Source organism: Serinus canaria, chromosome 12, assembly GCF_022539315.1.
Source record: "Serinus canaria isolate serCan28SL12 chromosome 12, serCan2020, whole genome shotgun sequence".
In the NCBI taxonomy this organism is placed as follows: Eukaryota; Metazoa; Chordata; class Aves; order Passeriformes; family Fringillidae; genus Serinus; species Serinus canaria.
Genome location: NC_066326.1, coordinates 313,844 through 330,887, shown reverse-complemented (window position 1 = coordinate 330,887; position 17,044 = coordinate 313,844). Strand labels below are relative to the sequence as shown.

Below are 17,044 nucleotides of genomic sequence, written 5' to 3'. Positions count from 1 at the left end.
CAGCTGTTCCTAGGCCTGCTAAGGGCAGCTCCCAGCTCCCAGCACCCGCTGCTGGGCCCATTCCCCGTGCACACAGAGGGGAAGGCAGGCAGGGGGATGCCATGCCAGCATGCAGTGGTGTCCCCCATCAAAACCCTCACTCTGCCTGACTTCCTGGGGGACAATACCAGCCTTCCTAATGCTTTGGCTCTCATCACTACTCCAGTGCCAGCCCCCAGCCCTGCTCCCACCTGAGGTCCATGCACTGCTTGGAAGAGTTGATGAGGACACGGAGCTCTGAGCCGACATCCAGCCTGCTGCCTCTGATGGTCACTCTGGTTCCTCCTGCCTTCGGGCCATTCTGAGGAGCTATGGACTGCACCACGGGAAGCTAAAAACAGAAGGGAAATCTGTTTTCTAGCCTGGTAAATCTGCAGCTGGATTTTCCACACTACATGGGAATTGATTCAGAACTTTGAGTAAGAGTCCAGCATTGTGAGGCTCAAACAGCAGCACAGTAAAAGCTTTTGCTGGCAAGGTTTCAGAAAAAGAGAAGTGATACAAACGCTAAGGAGTAAGATCATATAAAACCTCTGTGACTCTCAGTGGTCCCTAAATACTTGCTGTAAATGAGCATGGGGCCAAACGGGAGCCCAGGATCCCATCATTCCCTTCAGATTTCCAGCAGGAGGTCCAGAGCCAACGACAGCACAAGGTCCATCAAGAAAAGGAAGTTTCTCACTCATTTCCTCCCTCACCATCTCAGCCCTTCTAGATCCATGTCCTCCTAAATGCAAGGATAATGTTAAAGCCCCACTGGAGTTTGGCCTTGAGATTGGTAAAATGACCACCTGGGTTTAGATAATTGAATATCAGACCCCTGCTAAGGAAGCTTCAAATCTGCATCTCTTGAGGCAACAGGAACTGAGGGGAAGTTACTTTGCCTCTTGCCATTTGCAGCAAATTAGCGTGTATGTTATCTGTGTTTGCAGCCCCTGGAAATCTTCCTGAGATTCATGAGCTGGAGGCTTTGATAACTCACGTGGCGCTGAGCCCTCTTGTCTGCTCACAGGCACCCCAGGAGAGGCTGCTGGCAACATCCCTGCTCCAGCTGAGCAGGACAGCCAGGGCAGAGCAAATCATGATCTAGAGACCCTTCCAAAGGGCACTGGTGACTCCCTCTCAGACAGACCCACGGGGGCTGGCCCTGCTCACCCCCAGCCCATCCCTTGCTCGTGCAGAGCAGACCCTCGATCCCTGCAGGCAGGCAGTGGAGTGCAGGCTGAGCCTGCTGTTAATGCCTTGCCTGGCAGTCTCTGCCAGGCAAAACTGTGTGTTAACATCTACCCTTGCCCTTGTCCTACACTCAGCTGGCTTTGCTCCTCTACTGCCATTTCCTCTGTCTGTCACCCATTTCCACCGGATCCGTTTTGCAAATTTCTATTTCTCTGGTGTCTGCAGGCAGCTGTCTCCTGGCCTCAGCCCTTGACTCACATATTCATAAGAACAGCTACAGCACCAGCAGAGAGGATTATTCCTGTTCCCCAAAGCCCTTCCCCATAGCCAGAGCCAGGGGCTGCTGCTCTTGGTGCACTGCCAGCACCAATCACCTCCATTGCAGCTTTGGCAAATCCAGCTCATCCATAGCCTGCTCTACTGTCCTGAAGAAGGCTCTCCCTCCTCCTCCTCAGCACAATTACAGCTGAATTCTGTCTCTTCTAGGCATGTATAATGGGGACTTTGAAAGATGTAGCACACAAACAGTATGTAGTATTTCATGAAGTACCTTCTTTGGAAGGGCAGTTCTGAAAGCCTTTTAAACTTTTCCAGGCAACTACACCAGTGCCCAAGCTCAGGCCTCACCAAGACCAGCCTTGCATGGTATAGGCTACTCCATTTGCATGCCATCAGATGGGAGAGGAGAACCAAGAAAACAAGAGTGTTGCTTGGTCTGCAAATGGTGTGAAAGCTACTTTCAGTGTGACACACTTCCATCATGCAGTGTCCCTCCCCAACACGTGCACAAGGCAGGGCACTCCCTCATATCTGCTCCAAGCTTTGCTAAGACAAACAAGACAAACAGAGACAGACAGAGAGAGCAGTTTTCTACGGTGCCACCCAAGCAGGAGCAGCTCCTCTCCCACTCCAGGGAGGAGCCTGCTCCCTAAGCTTGCCCAGGAGCTGCCGGCACAGGGCTGCCATGGACCCAGGCTGAGGTCAGGGCCTGGCTTTGTTCAGCATTGGTGCTTCCACAGGTGTTTCCTGAGAGGCTTTTCCTGGCATGTTAAGAGCTGGTGAAGGAGCTGCCCAGCCCTGTTCCACTCTCGGGGCCCCTCTCCCCCCTCTCAGCCAGCAGCCAGCAGTGGGGGATGTGCCAGCTCAGCACACACATCCTGAGAATCCCCAAACCAAGGGGGGCTGCTGGGATGTGAACCTGGACACCTGGAAACTGTGGAAATGGTATCTGGGAAATTCTGCTGAGACTGGCCTGGCTGTGCCATCACCTCACCAGCCTCTCCCCATGCAGTGTCAGGCCTGGCTCTGCTGGGTGCTGGGGTGTGCCATGCCTGTGCTGGCTGCATGCTCTCAACACCCTGAACTAAACACTCAATTTGTCATTGGCTTCAGGGTGGGAGAATCACACTCCACGATCTGCCCCAAATTCCTCACAATGGCCACCAGGAATCAAAGTGTTTTCTGGGGCTCCAAGTCTCCTCCAGGCCAGCAACTTGCAGCATGGACTGTCCTGCCCCAGCTGAAGCTGCCGTGGAGGCACAAAGGCTCCAAGCGCTCCACGTGCCCTCGGCACCCACCCAGCATGGCTGCCCATGAATACTGTCCAAGAAGAAGGTTCATGTTGGGAAGAGAAAAAATGCATGGATTTATCTCCAGGTTTAGGGAGATGAAAGCTATCTTTGTGAAACAGCACAGCACAAAGTTATAAAGGGCTTTTCATTGCACAGTGGCATGGGGTTAGCTTCAGTCTAATCCCTACACATTATTTCATGCAAAAGCTAATACAATCTCTGCAGCAAAAATACCAGTTCTAAATAATGTGAGTTTATGGAATGTAACTTACACAGCACAAAGGGGCTTCACAAGTCTCAAAAAATCTCACAGGTTGTAACAACACTTCAGCAAAAGAGGTAGAAGAAAACTGAGTTCCTTTTTGTAACAGGAGAATTGCCAATAGAGCTGGAATGAGACAGACCCCTGCAGGAGCTGAGTCTGGGAGTGGGGCTGTGCTGCCAGCATCCTGCTGTGGTCCTGCCACACCCCACACAGGTAACCACAGGTGAGGTGACACCTCAGCAGCTCCTTAAGGACCCCAAGATGTAGCGGTAGATCCTGTTTCTCAGCCAGCTGGGGAAGGCGTGGGGAGCTGCACACCCACTTTAAGGAGCACAGGAATCACCAAAGAACACTCAGGAGGCAGCCACTCACCACGTAGGAGTACCGCTCCCTGGACCTGCCCTCCCGGCTCACGTTGACCGTGACCACGTCCGAAAACGCCTCCGGAGCCTCTCCGGTCTGGCACACCACGCTGTGGATGGACGAGGCAGATGGCAGCGGTGCCAGCGCCAAGGGCAGCAGCAGCAGCTGGCCTCTGCCCGGCCTCAGGGACAGGGAGGGACAGCCATGGGCCGGGGACATGCAGGGCCACGGTCCCTCCTCCCCGGCGCCCCCAACTCACGTCTCAGAGACGACGTATCGGTGGGGCAGCGGGGCGCAGCGCACGGCGCCCACGCGCACGGCGCCCAGGATGTCGCTGAAGCGGCGGCCCAGGTTCCTCCCGTGGATGGTCAGCAGCGTGCCCCCCTCCAGGGGCCCCCGCAGCGGCTCGATCTGCAGCACCAAGGGCAGCGCATAAAGTCAGAGCATCACAGAATGGTTGGCTTGGAAGAGACCTCAAAGATCATTATGATTCATGTCATAGGCAGGGACACCTTCCACCAGACCAGGTCAGGGGAGAACCAGGAGCTTCGGGCCTTCATCCCTGAGCCAGTCCTGGTGCCCAAGCACCACCTGGGCAGACAGAATCACTCCTCACACTCCTGCTTGCCCAGTGCATCCAATACCAGAGTCTCCTCACTCCGGCTTGGCAGAGGAGAAACCATCACACTTCTCTGCTGTGCTGGGCATTGGGGTTTAGTCAAGAATCACTTCAGCTGCAAACACATCTGAGCAGAAACATGCTTTCTTCCACAGACCAGCTTTGAACCCACTCCTACACCACCGGTTTCACCTGACAGCTGCTGCCCCCAGCACTGTGAGGGGACAGAGTGCTGGTCATGACAACATCCCAGTGCTGCGAGAGGACAGGGGAGGGGACTGGCCGTGATTGTGCTGCTGTTGTTTTTCCCTCTAACATGATGAAGACTGGATCCTGTCACTAGCAAGACGTCCTTGGCACCAGGTGACTTGACAGCACAGAAAGTCAGTGAATAATTCAGTGCTGGTCTTGACCCCATGCTGTGTCAGGGACAATGTGCAGATCCTCCTCTGCTCCAGGCAGCACAGTGCAGCCAGTCCCAGCCAGTCCCAGCCCTGGCACCACCCGCCACTTCAGGGCACACTGCCAGCATCCTCCGAGCTGCCTTCAGGTCTTACCTTGCGAATCTCAGGAGGTGGGCAGTCTTCAGAGGCCTGTGGAGGCTCGGTTTGCAGCCTGCAGCTGGAGCTGCTCTCACTCCAGAGGCAGCGGTGCCCCAGGTCCTCCCTCCCCAGGCACTGGGAGCAGTCGGCACTGCCGGTCGCACAGTTGTACACCTCCACTGAACCACCAGAGACAAAGACAGCGTGAGCTCCTGGCCTGAGGCTCTACAGCTTTGCTTAGCCTGAGGCAATCCAACCCACACGGCCCCCCTGCTCCCACCACCTGCCCGCTAGGGGAATCCCAGGACAATCTGAAATCCAGCGGATGAGCAGAGCAGCCTGCGCGCACAGCGAGGCGAGGAGAGCTTGGCTACCATCCTGCAGATTTCCCACAAGGCCTGGGCGCCTGTTCTCACTACAATATAATTTAGCACGTTCTTTTCCTTTTTCTCCTCCTTGAAAAACAAGCAACACCCAAACTTGGAACCTTTTGTCAATTAATGCTACATGTTTCCAAATCTCAGCATCCACATGGGAAGCTGCTTGGCAAAGCTGGCTCCATCCTCCCAGGAAAGCAATCACATTGCTTCCACACTGACAAAAAATAGGGGAGTTTGTGCTTTGTACGGTGTTTACAGTTTTTTCCTTCACCCTGTGACCACAGACCCCTTTCATTGACTTCTCCCTTCAGATCTGCTCAGCTCAACTTCCATGTTTTTCTTATACTGCCTTCACATCTGCAGTAGCTGGTGCCCTGGGTTACATTTCCTCTCCAGCCTCAAGACTTCTGCCACTGAAGTGGGGGTATCCATGGAGGTAGCAGTCAGAAATGCTCAGGAAACATGGCTTTCACACCCTTTTCCCCACAGGAGACTTTGCAGGAGCACATAAAACACAGAAACAGACACATTTGGCACTTCTGCTCACAGGAGCATCTTAAGGCACTTCCTGAGCAACTAATGAGTCCCTCAGCCTCAATGCTCTGCTGTGCTGTGCTAATGAAACTTCATCAGCAGCAACACTCTGCCTGTGCCATGCTAACAAAACATCACTGGTACTGAGGGTCTCTCCTATTCTCCACAAGGAAAAGCTCATTCCATGTCATCTGCCATCTCCCCAGGGGATTACACTGGGTGGTTTTCCAGCCAATAGCAGAGCTTGTATTCCTTCAATGGACTATCAAAACAGAGTGTAAAATAAAAGCTAATAAACATTGAAATAATAAACAATAACATCAGTGATTTCATTAAAGACATTTTAAAAGATGCCCATGTTTGTCTAGCAGATCTCTGATGCAAGGCAGTCTCTAATGTGACTCACACCAGCCTGAGCAAAGCGAGGAGGAGCCAGAGCAGCATAACAGTCCCGTGGGAACTCCAAATATTCTGGCCAATTCTGATGGATGCAAACATGGCCTATGTAAACGAGCTCCTTCTCCATGCAGGAGGAGGGGAATTCCACCACGCTTTTTCTGCTGTGGTTCCTGCTCCCAGTGCCACCCACACAGAGAACTGAGTCTTCTAGACTGCCAAAACCCCATGTCCCACCCCCCTCCTCAGGGTTACCACCGTATTGCAAAATTATGCCCTCTTCTTTCTGCAGAAAAAACAGCTCTCATGCCTGCCCATGCTGGTATTTCCAGGTATTTTCACTTTGTAAGATAATCCTCCTCCATTCACAGGGGTTTCTATCCTGGTCACTGGTTGCTGGTGCTCGTGTCTTTGTCCCTGTCACAGCTGTCCTCCAAAGGAAAGTTCTCTTTGGGCTCTCCTCCTCCTCTGCACCTCAGATAAATCAGCCCCTTCTGCCACAGCTGCTGACACAGAGTTGAGAGGCAAAGGAGCTCGGGAGTGCTGCCTCCAGCCAGAGCCCTTGGCAGGGGGCACTGCCAGACCTGTGGCCACGCTGCTGTGCCAGCCCCGCTCCCTGGCCGACCCCCTGGGCTCGTCCTGCCTGCCCACCGTGTCTGTCTGACTCATTTCGAGTCTGCCTGCCTGCCTTCCTCAGCTTGCTGATGTAGCAAGGGCTTTTTTGGGAATCCAGCCACTCTTTGCAGAGACAGAGAACAGGCCAGGGGTGAAATGTGCTTACACATTTTATTCCTTCTCAGCAGAGGAAGCAAAAAGAAGGACTCAATTTTCACAGCATGTGGAACCTCGATGCCATGCTCCTGTGAGAGCTGAGGGAAGAGCCCTGCCCCATCCCTTCTCTCCCCGGGAGGAACTCCTCTCTAGCTCACACCCCGACTGGGAGCACCAGGTAACCTGAGCCATGCACTGCTGGCAGGTGAGACCTGAGCTGCCTGCACCTGTGGGCAGGGCTTGACTCTGGCTGGCTGTAACAGGGATGTGTGGGTGCCAGTCGGGGCTCTGGGCTCACCTTCACGGGGTGACCCTGGGTAAATATGCTTTTTGCATGTGCCTGAGAGAAGGATCTGCAATGTGCCCACTGGAGCCATGGTGTCTCTCCTGCAGCCATAAACTCTGCCCAGGTTTGAGAGTCATTCAAGCCAACCAGATGACAGAAGTATAAAAATATTTTCAACTCAGACCTGTCATCATCTCTGGACTGTCGATAAATCTGTCTGGTTTGTCCTTCAGCTGGAGGTTCACTGGGAAGCGATGGCTTTTCTCTGATGTGTGGAGCTGCACAGAAAAACAAACAAAAACTTATGAAATTTAGTAAAATAGGAGGTTACATACACACACACACCCCATGGATTGACCTTTCTTGTGAGCTTCTTTGACCACTGCTCCTCCAGACACAAGGGTCTTATCCTTAGCAGAAGAAGTGGGACAGCTGTTTTGTTTTAATCATTTTGCTGAAGTCCCAGTAAAGGGCACCAGGACACAGTGCATGTCGTGGTGAGCACAGAGCCCTGGGCTGCTGCTATTTTTAGCAGAAATGGACAGGAAAAGGAGCAGCCTGGACTGTCTGCACATTCTCAGTGAGGGGCTGTGATACAGGTGACGTGATGGCAAAGTGCTTCCACTTGCAATGTTCCTACTGGTGAAAGCCCAAATGTTTGCTGCATTTTGCAGGTGCAGTTTGCCTCCAACAACCACACGCTGCTTTCCAGCATCACAGCATTTTCTCAGGCCAATTCCTTGTTCAAAATAAAAGCGACGGAAACAGCAATCCTGAAAGGTGGCCAAATTTTTTGTCTGAACTAAACTCTTCCCATCTAGAAAGGTAAACAAGCAGCCCTTTCCCAAGCCCCAGGGGGACCAAAGCCAGTGCACAGAGCTGGGAGCACAGCACCGGTGACATGTGTGTGCCCTGCCAGCACCAGCACACGCAGAGAGCCCAGAGGGGCAAATGCAGCAGTGAGAGATGGAGGGAAGAGAGCAAGTGGTGTCCCACTGCCAGGTGGGAGGTTGGGGGTGAGACCCTGCCTGCCCTCAGGCAGGACCTGATCCTCAGCCTGGGGGAAGCAGGGCTGGCAGCCTCAGCTCTGGACTCACCAGCACATGTACACACTCCACGGCAGAGGAGTTCACCCACCGGGCTTCAAACGTCCCGTCTGTCCCAAAGTGGCACTCCAGAGCTGTCTCCTAGGAGAGGGAAAACAAGGGCAGAATGGCTGCAACAACCATTTTGTGCAGTTCTCTGTCAGTCCATCAGCAGGGTCCATGTCCCACCTTGATTCTGCCACTGGCACCTGAACTCTGCCCAAGTCAAACAGGAGATCAGTACCTGACGCTTCAGGTGCACACCAGGAGCTGTGCCTGGCCCACAGCACACCCAGATCAGATGTGCCTGGCTGGCCTCCTGTAACCCCAACAGCTCCTCTGGGCCGAGGTGTGTAGAACTCAGGCTGCAGCACAGACTGAGAGCCAACGTTGTCCCAGGCCACCTTGTCCAAACCAGCCCAAACCAGTCAGTGATTTGGGCTCAAAGGCACCTTCCTCCTCCTCCTCCCAACACTGAGCAAATCTCTAATTCAGTCAAGGACCCAGCCGAGAACAGGTTCAAAGACAGACTTCTGTGCTGTTTTCCTGATAACACAAGGATGATAATCCTGCACCAAATTATTGCCGTGCTTGCATCCTGCAGGAAAAAATCCCGTCTCCAAGCAGTTGATGCTACACCACTACTAAGGTCTAACTATCCTTTGAAAACTGGCAGATCTGATAAAAGACATGGAAGGAAGCACCAGGCTCCTGGCAGGCAGCTGCTGGCTCAGCAAACACACAGCAGAATCTTGCCCAGAGCATCCCCTGTGCCCCAGCAGCCCTGGCCCCCTGTCCCTGCCCCTGCACTGCCCCTGCTGCAGCAAAGGGGTTGGGGCACAGGTCTCTGAGGCTCCCAGCTTCAGCAGCACTCATGAGTTCCTCCAGAGAGGGAAGGAGAAGAAATCCTACCCGGCACCCTGGACAATGAGCAGAAGGTGATGGAAGGAAGTCAGACTGCCAGAGCCTCTCCTGCTGCCCCTTTCCTGCTGACTCCATTTCCTGTGGGTTCCATGCACTATTGCTTCCTCCTCAGCCACCTCCAGCATCCAGACAGGAAGAAGGATTTCTCACCCTGTTTTGCTGATTGCAGAGGTCACAGCCTCCTTCCTGGAGGCTGGAGCTGTGCAGGAAAAGGCCACCCCATACAGGCACGAGGGTCTGCTCTGCCCCTGTGCTAAGGGCAAGGAGGTGTGGTGGCAATGGTGCCTCCACAGCCTCCAGCACCCTCCAGCACACCAGAACAGCTCCACCAGCACTTCCAGAATTCTCCTCTCCTGAAGAACAAGGATGCTTGGCTGCCCAGGATGCTGGAATCATCAGCAGGGGCAAGGCAAACCTGGCCCCAAGAGCCCTGTTGCTCTGAGCCAAGTTACTCAGGGCAGCTTTCTACAAACACCAGAGCTTACTCAAGCACCTTCCCAGTGCTCAGCCTCTTCGCCCCAAATTCCTGTTTCTTTCTGGCATGCAGCACATCTCCAAAGGCAGCATTTGATGTCCACTCCTGCTTTTTGCTGTTAGAATTAGCATGTCAGAAAATTTCACAAAAAATACTTTTTCACATCAAACAAGCTCTGTAGTGATGTCCTGAAGGATATTTTCACACCAAACGAGCTCTGCAGTGGCAATCTGAAGTTAAACAATGCTTCCATGCTGTACTCAAACACTGTGGCTCAGACAGGGCTCCCTGCCTGCCACTCAGAGCTGTGTCCTTCACTCCTCAGTGCGGGCACTGGGGCAGGCTGGAGGTGGGGCTGGGAGAGCTGACACTGGCATGCTCTGTGGGGGAGCAAACACCCACAAGGGAACAGGGAGTTTTACTTCCCCCAAACACCTGTCCAAACCTTCCCAATGCCTTTAGGAACTCATTTACCTCAGAGAAAGTTGCATTGGCCAGTGAGATGATGATGTTCCGAGATACACCCGTGGGCATTGGCTCCAAAGGGGCAGGAACTATTTGAGGACAGTCTATTTTCTTCTGCTAGGTACAAAAATAAGGAAAAAAAGGGGTTAGGTGGGTGCATGCCGAGCATCCTCAGCAACAAGGGAAGAGGAACCATCCAAGTCCTTGATAAGACTCATTGCACTGGGAAATGGGAACTGCCAGGTGCACAGTGACCGTGTACCTGCACCTCAGCTGCCACTCTGGCTGTGGCAGGGCCAGAATAACTCTGAGAGGAGGCACTGCCTCCTCCAATGTACCAGATGTACCAGTGTGACCCTCTCCCAGCCCCTGTGAGCCGTGCTGCACCCACTGCCTTGCTCACTCCTGGCAGCACCTGCAGGGTCTGTGCCCCAGGGTCTCCATCCTGCACAGGGCACAGGCTGCGTGTGCAGGGCCTTCAGTAGCAGGGCAGCTGCAGTGAAAGGCTTAAATGAAGCTGAAAAATTATTTTAAAAGGTCATCTGTCTCCTTACTTTTGTTCTTGTTTTAAATTGATGTCTCAGGCACTGGAGCTGACTCAGAATTCCAGTCTATGTGACAAACCCGTCCTGTTCTCTCATGAGACGTAAATCACACTGCCAAACTGCAGCAGAAATGGAGCCAGATTGTGCATGGCCCCAGGGTACATCCAGAGTAATGCCTGTGACAGTGGAGCCATTGGGGTAAAAGACAACAAAATACTTGGTCCATTATGCAGAATCATTTGCAGCAGGCGAGATTTGCTCTCCCTTGCATTAAAGGTTATCCTGCCGTGGCTCCACTGATGCCAGTGCTGCTGCTGCTCCAAGGAGAGGCTGAGCCTGCCCTCCCAGTGCTAGCATGCCTGTTCAGACACATCCCTGCAGCTGGACACATCCCTGGGACTGGACATGCAGTGAGGGGGAGATTTCTCTCCTGCCCTCCCCAGACCTAGACAGGGATCAGGGAACTACCTGGAAGTGCCTGTTTGACTGTGGAAAAAATATTTCACTTCCGTCAGGACACTCATCTAACCAAGCACAGTTGGTGCTGCCTAAACAAGGAGATTAAATAACAGAGATGAACGTGATTAGGGAAGAAAAACAGCAAAGCAAACAACTGGAGAGAAATTTCAGTCCCAAGCCTCTTCCAAGGAAATAAAAAGAGTTAAAATAAAACCAGCACAGCCACAATTTCAAGCAAAACCTCCCCTGGCCTGGTGAGTCCTTGCATGTCACCAGAGCTTGTACAGCTTCCCAGAGAAATACACTTTAGAGGACTGATTAACTTGTCATCTTGCAGCCCCTTCTCCTGCTGTTCACCAGCCACCAGAAATAGAGCTTCTGGCTGACTATATCCTTCACATCTGGATCAGAGGAAAAGGGCAGAATGCCCAAGATGCTGCGGATGGAGCCGGTGGGATGCAGCTTTCCCTGCAGAGCCATGCTCAGGTGCAGCTGCACCAGCCATGGTTTGTTTACCAAAAGCTCCAACTGCACGATGAAAGCACCGTGTTTCCAGGGCTACAGAGCCCCTCTGCTGCTCACGAGATCAGCAGGAGGCACAGAGAGAAAACAAACATGCCCAAGCAGGTCAGCATCCAGCCCAACTGCACCTCTGGAGCAGGGGATCCAAGGAAGCTAATCCAGGACTAACCCAGGGCAGTCCCCAGGTGACCCCACAGCCCTGATGTCACCCCGTGTCACTGCTGGAACTGACACCCCCAAGACCCTGGCACGAGCAGCACAGCAGTGCCCAGCAGCACACACAGCATGAGCACCCACTGCCCCCACAGCCAGCGTGTGCCAGACCCCTGCAGGGCTCCCCAGGGCTGGCACAGGACAGACACCCAGCAGGGCACAAGCCACAGCCAGCAGGTGCTGGCCACTGCTGGAGCAGCCCTGAGCAGTGCTCACCTCCATCCTCAGAGCATCCTCACACTGCGAGTGGTTAGAGACACAGCTGTAGGTGGAGGGGCACCAGTGACACTTCCACCTGGCTGAGAGGCAGCTGGTGCACCTGAAATGGCAAAGGCAAGGTGAGGAAAGCAGAGTATAGGTTGCTCAGAGGGGCCACACCTCAGCCCTGCAACCCTTCTTCACACTGTTCACTCCTTAATGGTGCCTAGAAAAACCCATGGCAAGTGCTGGATTATCCTCTCCTCTCCCTGGCAGCTGGCAGGGAATGTGGTGAGAGCCCACCACCCCCAGGCATCCCTGCCTGCCCTCAGGCACAGCAGACTGAGAGCCACCTTCCTCTGCTCAGCAAAAAACATTTTTCCCAAAAAAGTGCTCTTTCCCCTGATCTGTCTCTCTGAGGAGCCTGGCATGCTGGACCTGACTAAGACTCTCCCTGCTGTTTACACAGACATGGGATGCTGGCAGGCCCTGTGGTCAGGTCCTGGTGTCATGCTCCTGAGAGGTGGATGAGTCTGGGTGTGTGTCACCAGAGCCCCCTCAAGCTGATGGGGGCATGTGACTGCTCCCACCCAGGGCTGGAAGGAGCAAGAGAGCATGACCCTCCCTTCCCCAGTGCCCACAGATTGCTGGGGAGGCCACCTCTGCTGCTGAAGGGTTAACAGAACAAGCTTTATATAAAAATATCATTTATGTTTAAAAGAAACCCAGCATGTCCAGATGGCTTGAGGACCCTCCTCTGGCACCACATCTCCCACGATCCTGCCAAGTCCTGCCCAGGCCCAGCTGAGCTCCCCCACCAACCCCACACAGGAGAGCTCTGTGCTGGCACCCTCCCAGCTCCAAACTGCCCCACCAGTGTCACCCCAGGGCCACCCACGCCCTGCCACCACCTGCCCATGGCCGCTCCCTGCCTGCACAGTGGGGCACTTACGCTCTCTTGGGGTAAATGTTCCCAATCCTTTTGCAATCATAGATGGTGAAATTGGCCCAGATTATGTTTTTGGAGTTGACCCGGAGAGAAGTTTCGACGACCACGTGGTCTGAGAAAATCAAGCCAAAGAATATTGGATTGCAACAGCCCCTTGCTCACACTCACACTCAGCAGACAAGAGAGACCCTTGGGAAAACAGGGGCTAAATAGGATTTGTTTTCTCTAGGGCTTCCTCCGAGCTGCATGTCAGAACTTGGACCAGTCATCCTTTCTCCTCTGACATTCAGCTCTTCCCTCCGAAATCAGCACTTTACATTACTCTCACAAAAAAGAACATGGTGACTTTCAGCACAAAATTCCAGCATGTTATGCAAGTGTTAATTAGCAGATTTAATTATTGTCTTCACGTACAGTGGGTGCTAAACTATAATTTTTAAAATGTGGTAATTAAAACATGTTAGTTACCATGTTTTAAAATCCCGCTCACTTTCCCTGTGCCAGCAAACCTGCAGAGAGTGGAAATCCCTTTTTTGGCTGCTCAGCACACCACATTACCTTCCCTCCCCCCAAAATTGCCTATTTTTTTTTTTCATGGCAATTTTGCCATATAAGCACCAGAGAGAAGAAACAATGCCTCTTTCAGAATACAGACAATAAATCAGCGCACTGGATTCCAGAAATTCATTGGGACATTACTGAAACCAACAATACAGAGCAGTTAATGATCTCCCATTCTTTGGATAGTTTGGAGGAAAGCAATGCAGCTTTACAAATGGGCCTAGGAAAAGTGGAATTTTCAAAAGGACTAGCTAATTCTGCCCTTACTGAAGTCAGCCATCTTCAATAGCACATTCACTCCAGGCTTGAAGGATGAAAACTTCACAAGCACTCAAGCCTGGACTAAAGCATCAAACTTCTCCAAAGGCACTGAGAGGGGCTGACTGCATCACGGCCAGCCCAGGTCTGGCCAGCTCAGCTGACTTCAGCCTCCTCCTCCTCCTCAGCTGACTTCAGCCTCCTCTGGAGGCTGCCCCATGGAGCCTGGAGACAGGCATCCCCTTTGGCTCCTCTGGCTGCCTTTTGACTGCAAAATGGGGCTGAGAGTTCCTGAGCTCCTTTAGGTACCCACTCGCTCTTCCCTCAGAGCTTCTCCTGAAAGGCAGCATGTGTTTTGAAGGGAAACTGAACAAAGCAATTGAAAATATCAAGATAAAAAACTGCATTATTTGACCAGGGCTGGAACATTTTTGGCTTAGTACATACTAAATCTAAAGCAGAAGCTCAAACCAGATAAAAATAAGTATGTGAACTGGCATTTAAATTCTGATGTTTAAAACAAAAATTGATAGATTTGAAACACTATCAATTCATGTAAAGATGGTGGAACTCCTACACTTCAGAGTCATAGGCCCTGTAAAACAGACGCAGCTTCAGGCTTTTCTTCCCTCTATGTCTTAACTGCACGTACAACTGAAAAAAATACATAAAGCCTATTAAAAACTACGTCCACAAAAGTGGTTAGAAGAAACGCATCTTGTTTGCCTTTGCATACCTTGGTCATCAGGAAATGCTGGATATTTCTCGTGTGGAAGCAAACTGCAATAAATAAATTGGTTTACATAATCCCCAGCGACTCTGGCTACCGTGTGGATGTTGTTTCCATAGTCACATGAAACATTTGTTCCATTCAAGTTCGGGATGGTTCCATTTATTTGTATTATTAGGGCCTACATTAGACAAAAAAGTCAGCTATTATCACAGAAAATTGCATTTAGAAATTGTCAACATTTTAGAAGCTTTTCAGAGGTAGGCAACTCCAAAACAAGCCCACAGACAGGGTCTGTCTTGAAACAAATAATATTTTGATAAAAAACCCTTTAAAATATAATTAAAATACTTTAAAATAGCAACAATACAAAACCAGGAAATGAGTTGACTCAGCTGTCTGCAGCTGATTGTGTTTGAAATTTGGCGGCCCTCCCCTGTGCGTCTGGTGCAGCAGCTCTGGGTGGGTTTTGCCTGCAGGCTCAGCTCTGGGTGCTGCTTTCCTAGAGCTGGCATCCAGCAGGCTCAGCAGGTCACCCCGAGAGCCCTGGCCTGACGCAGCAGCGTGCAGCAGAGCTCAGCACCCCTGACCACCACCAGGAGCCGTGCTGCCCCAGGGCAGGAGCAGGGCTGGTTCCTGATTTGTAACTGCAGCAAACGCACCGGGTTCTCCTTGTCAATACTGATCTCGGGCTCCAGGATGGTCATGGAAGGGCACTGCTGCACTCCTCCACTCACACTCGCCCAGAAGTTGGCCCCTGTGAAATTGGTGCACTCGTGCTGCAGAGAACACCTGCAACGAACAGAGGAACAGCTCGTGGTTGATGAGTTTTAAAACAGGTGATAAAAATGTTGAATTCCTTGTGAGGGAAGCTCCTGAGAAAATCTTGTGTCTGTATCTTTCTCCTTCATTCATGCAGCTAAGCCTTACCATTTGCTGCTATGGTTAAAGTGTTTGCTTGCCATGATAAAAACATATACTCCCACAGCACCAGTGGAGCAGCCCGATTGAGGAAGGCAGGAAAAGGCCAGGCTGAACCCAAACTCAAGAGGAGAGGATGACATTTTGTCCGACATCTTCAGTTTGCAAATGTGGAATCTAATTTTGAATACTCCCTTTTGCATGTGATTGTCTCCTACTGATAGATGAGATCTGCAGGGGCAAATGGACTTTCACAGGGCGTGGGTTCTCCCAGTCCCATGGTTTGACACCTGCAAGAGATTCTTTGCACTGGCAGCTGCCTGTGGCATGACAATGCAGCTGTGGTGAAATCCTGGCTCCGAAGGACATCCCAACCCTTTGGGCCAGATGCAATAGATTCTAACAGCACGTATTTTGTAAGAAATGCAAAAAGACTGCTGGTAGTGTGACTGTGGGGAAATGCAGAGGGCACCAGAGACCCTTGCCCAGGCTGAGGGCCAAGGACTGCAGCGCAGCTGGGCAGGGCTGGGGCTGGTCCTACCTGGTCTCCATGGTGCACCACCCGCAGTAGGCGTCGGCGGCGGCCAGGCACTCCGCGCACGTCGAGTACTGGCTGCAGGCAGCCACCTTCACCCGAGTCATCTGCACGACAACAGCACAGCTGCTCCCAAACGTGGCACAGCCCCACGGGACCCCCACCCCCTGTGCAGCTGGATACAGGACACCAGCACCTCGGGCTGCCACCCCTTCCCCTGGAGCAAGCGCGCCCAGCACGCCACAGGAGCAATCCCTGGCATGGCTGGGAAGCTGGAGCTGTTCCTTGGCCACCTGGCATGGGGACGGGACCAAGAAGCCACCTGCTGCCCACTGGGGGCCCCTGGAGCCTGTCCAAGCCCGGGACTGTGAGCCCCAAGACAGGAATGAGCCCCAGGGCTCGGGAAACCGCAGGGTTTGCAGCCAGCTGAGCTAAACTGGGCTAGGCTGGGCTGCTCCTTTTCAGCTGGTGCCGTGGCAGGAGCCATGTGAGACCAGGCTACAGAATGTGACACTGCACCTTTCAGAGGTGTCAGATGGACATAGCTTTACAGCTTGTCCCTCTCTTGTGAAAAGCTCTCACCCAGACCTGCAGAAAGCTCCTCTCCAGACACAGCCCAGCACTCTCTGGCTGTTTACACAAAGATCAGAAAGCAGCACCACTCTAGAAACCTTGATTTGTGAAAAAATCAAAGTACCTCTGGGGATACACTTGGCAGGAGCAGTTAGAAGGGAAAGCATGTGTTGGTTTCTGTTCTCTCCTCCTTTGATCTCTAAACATTTGGGAAGGAAACCTGAGTGGTTTGGAAGAGTGGGGACTGAAAATGTGAGGTGCCAAGAGCCCTGAGCTCCCGCCAGGCAAGCACACTCCAGGCTGTAGGCTCCTTGGCCAGAGCCCCACTTCACTCACAGCACCTCACTGTTCCCCAGCCCTGCAGGGCTCAGCAACCCCACTCCAACCCTGTCAAGCTCCTGGGGAGCTTCCCAGGATGCTCTCTCCACCAAAGAGAAACTAACTCATCAGATTTATTGGAAAAGAAGCAGTCAGAGGAGGCACCATGAGCACCTCACCAGTTGTTTGATCAGCCCCAGTGGAGGGCACAGCGCAGCCAGGGGCTGAGATGAGACAGTCAGAGCCATCAGCTAAAGAGGCTTCCTGGGAGGGGTCTGTGAAATGATAATGACCTATCTGCAGGGAATGAGAGCTCAGAAAATACAAATGCAACATGTAACATTTGGGGTTGTGCATCTGTTTTGACAGAT

At 52.5% G+C, this 17,044-nt stretch overlaps 1 protein-coding gene across 1 annotated transcript in view; it reads right to left on the bottom strand.

The window, feature by feature from the left end:
• Positions 1–17,044, bottom strand: part of PLXND1 (plexin D1) — a 67,302-nt gene that overhangs the window by 29,685 nt on the left and 20,573 nt on the right. The window contains exons 4-15 of the mRNA XM_050979240.1: positions 15,789–15,889; positions 14,989–15,118; positions 14,333–14,507; positions 12,781–12,889; positions 11,847–11,949; positions 9,901–10,008; positions 8,040–8,129; positions 7,127–7,220; positions 4,591–4,754; positions 3,674–3,825; positions 3,424–3,523; positions 231–370 (exon numbers count right to left, since the gene is read on the bottom strand). Of these exons, the coding sequence (XP_050835197.1) occupies positions 231–370; positions 3,424–3,523; positions 3,674–3,825; positions 4,591–4,754; positions 7,127–7,220; positions 8,040–8,129; positions 9,901–10,008; positions 11,847–11,949; positions 12,781–12,889; positions 14,333–14,507; positions 14,989–15,118; positions 15,789–15,889 (1,466 nt within the window). The remainder of the gene's footprint in view (positions 1–230; positions 371–3,423; positions 3,524–3,673; positions 3,826–4,590; positions 4,755–7,126; positions 7,221–8,039; positions 8,130–9,900; positions 10,009–11,846; positions 11,950–12,780; positions 12,890–14,332; positions 14,508–14,988; positions 15,119–15,788; positions 15,890–17,044) is intronic.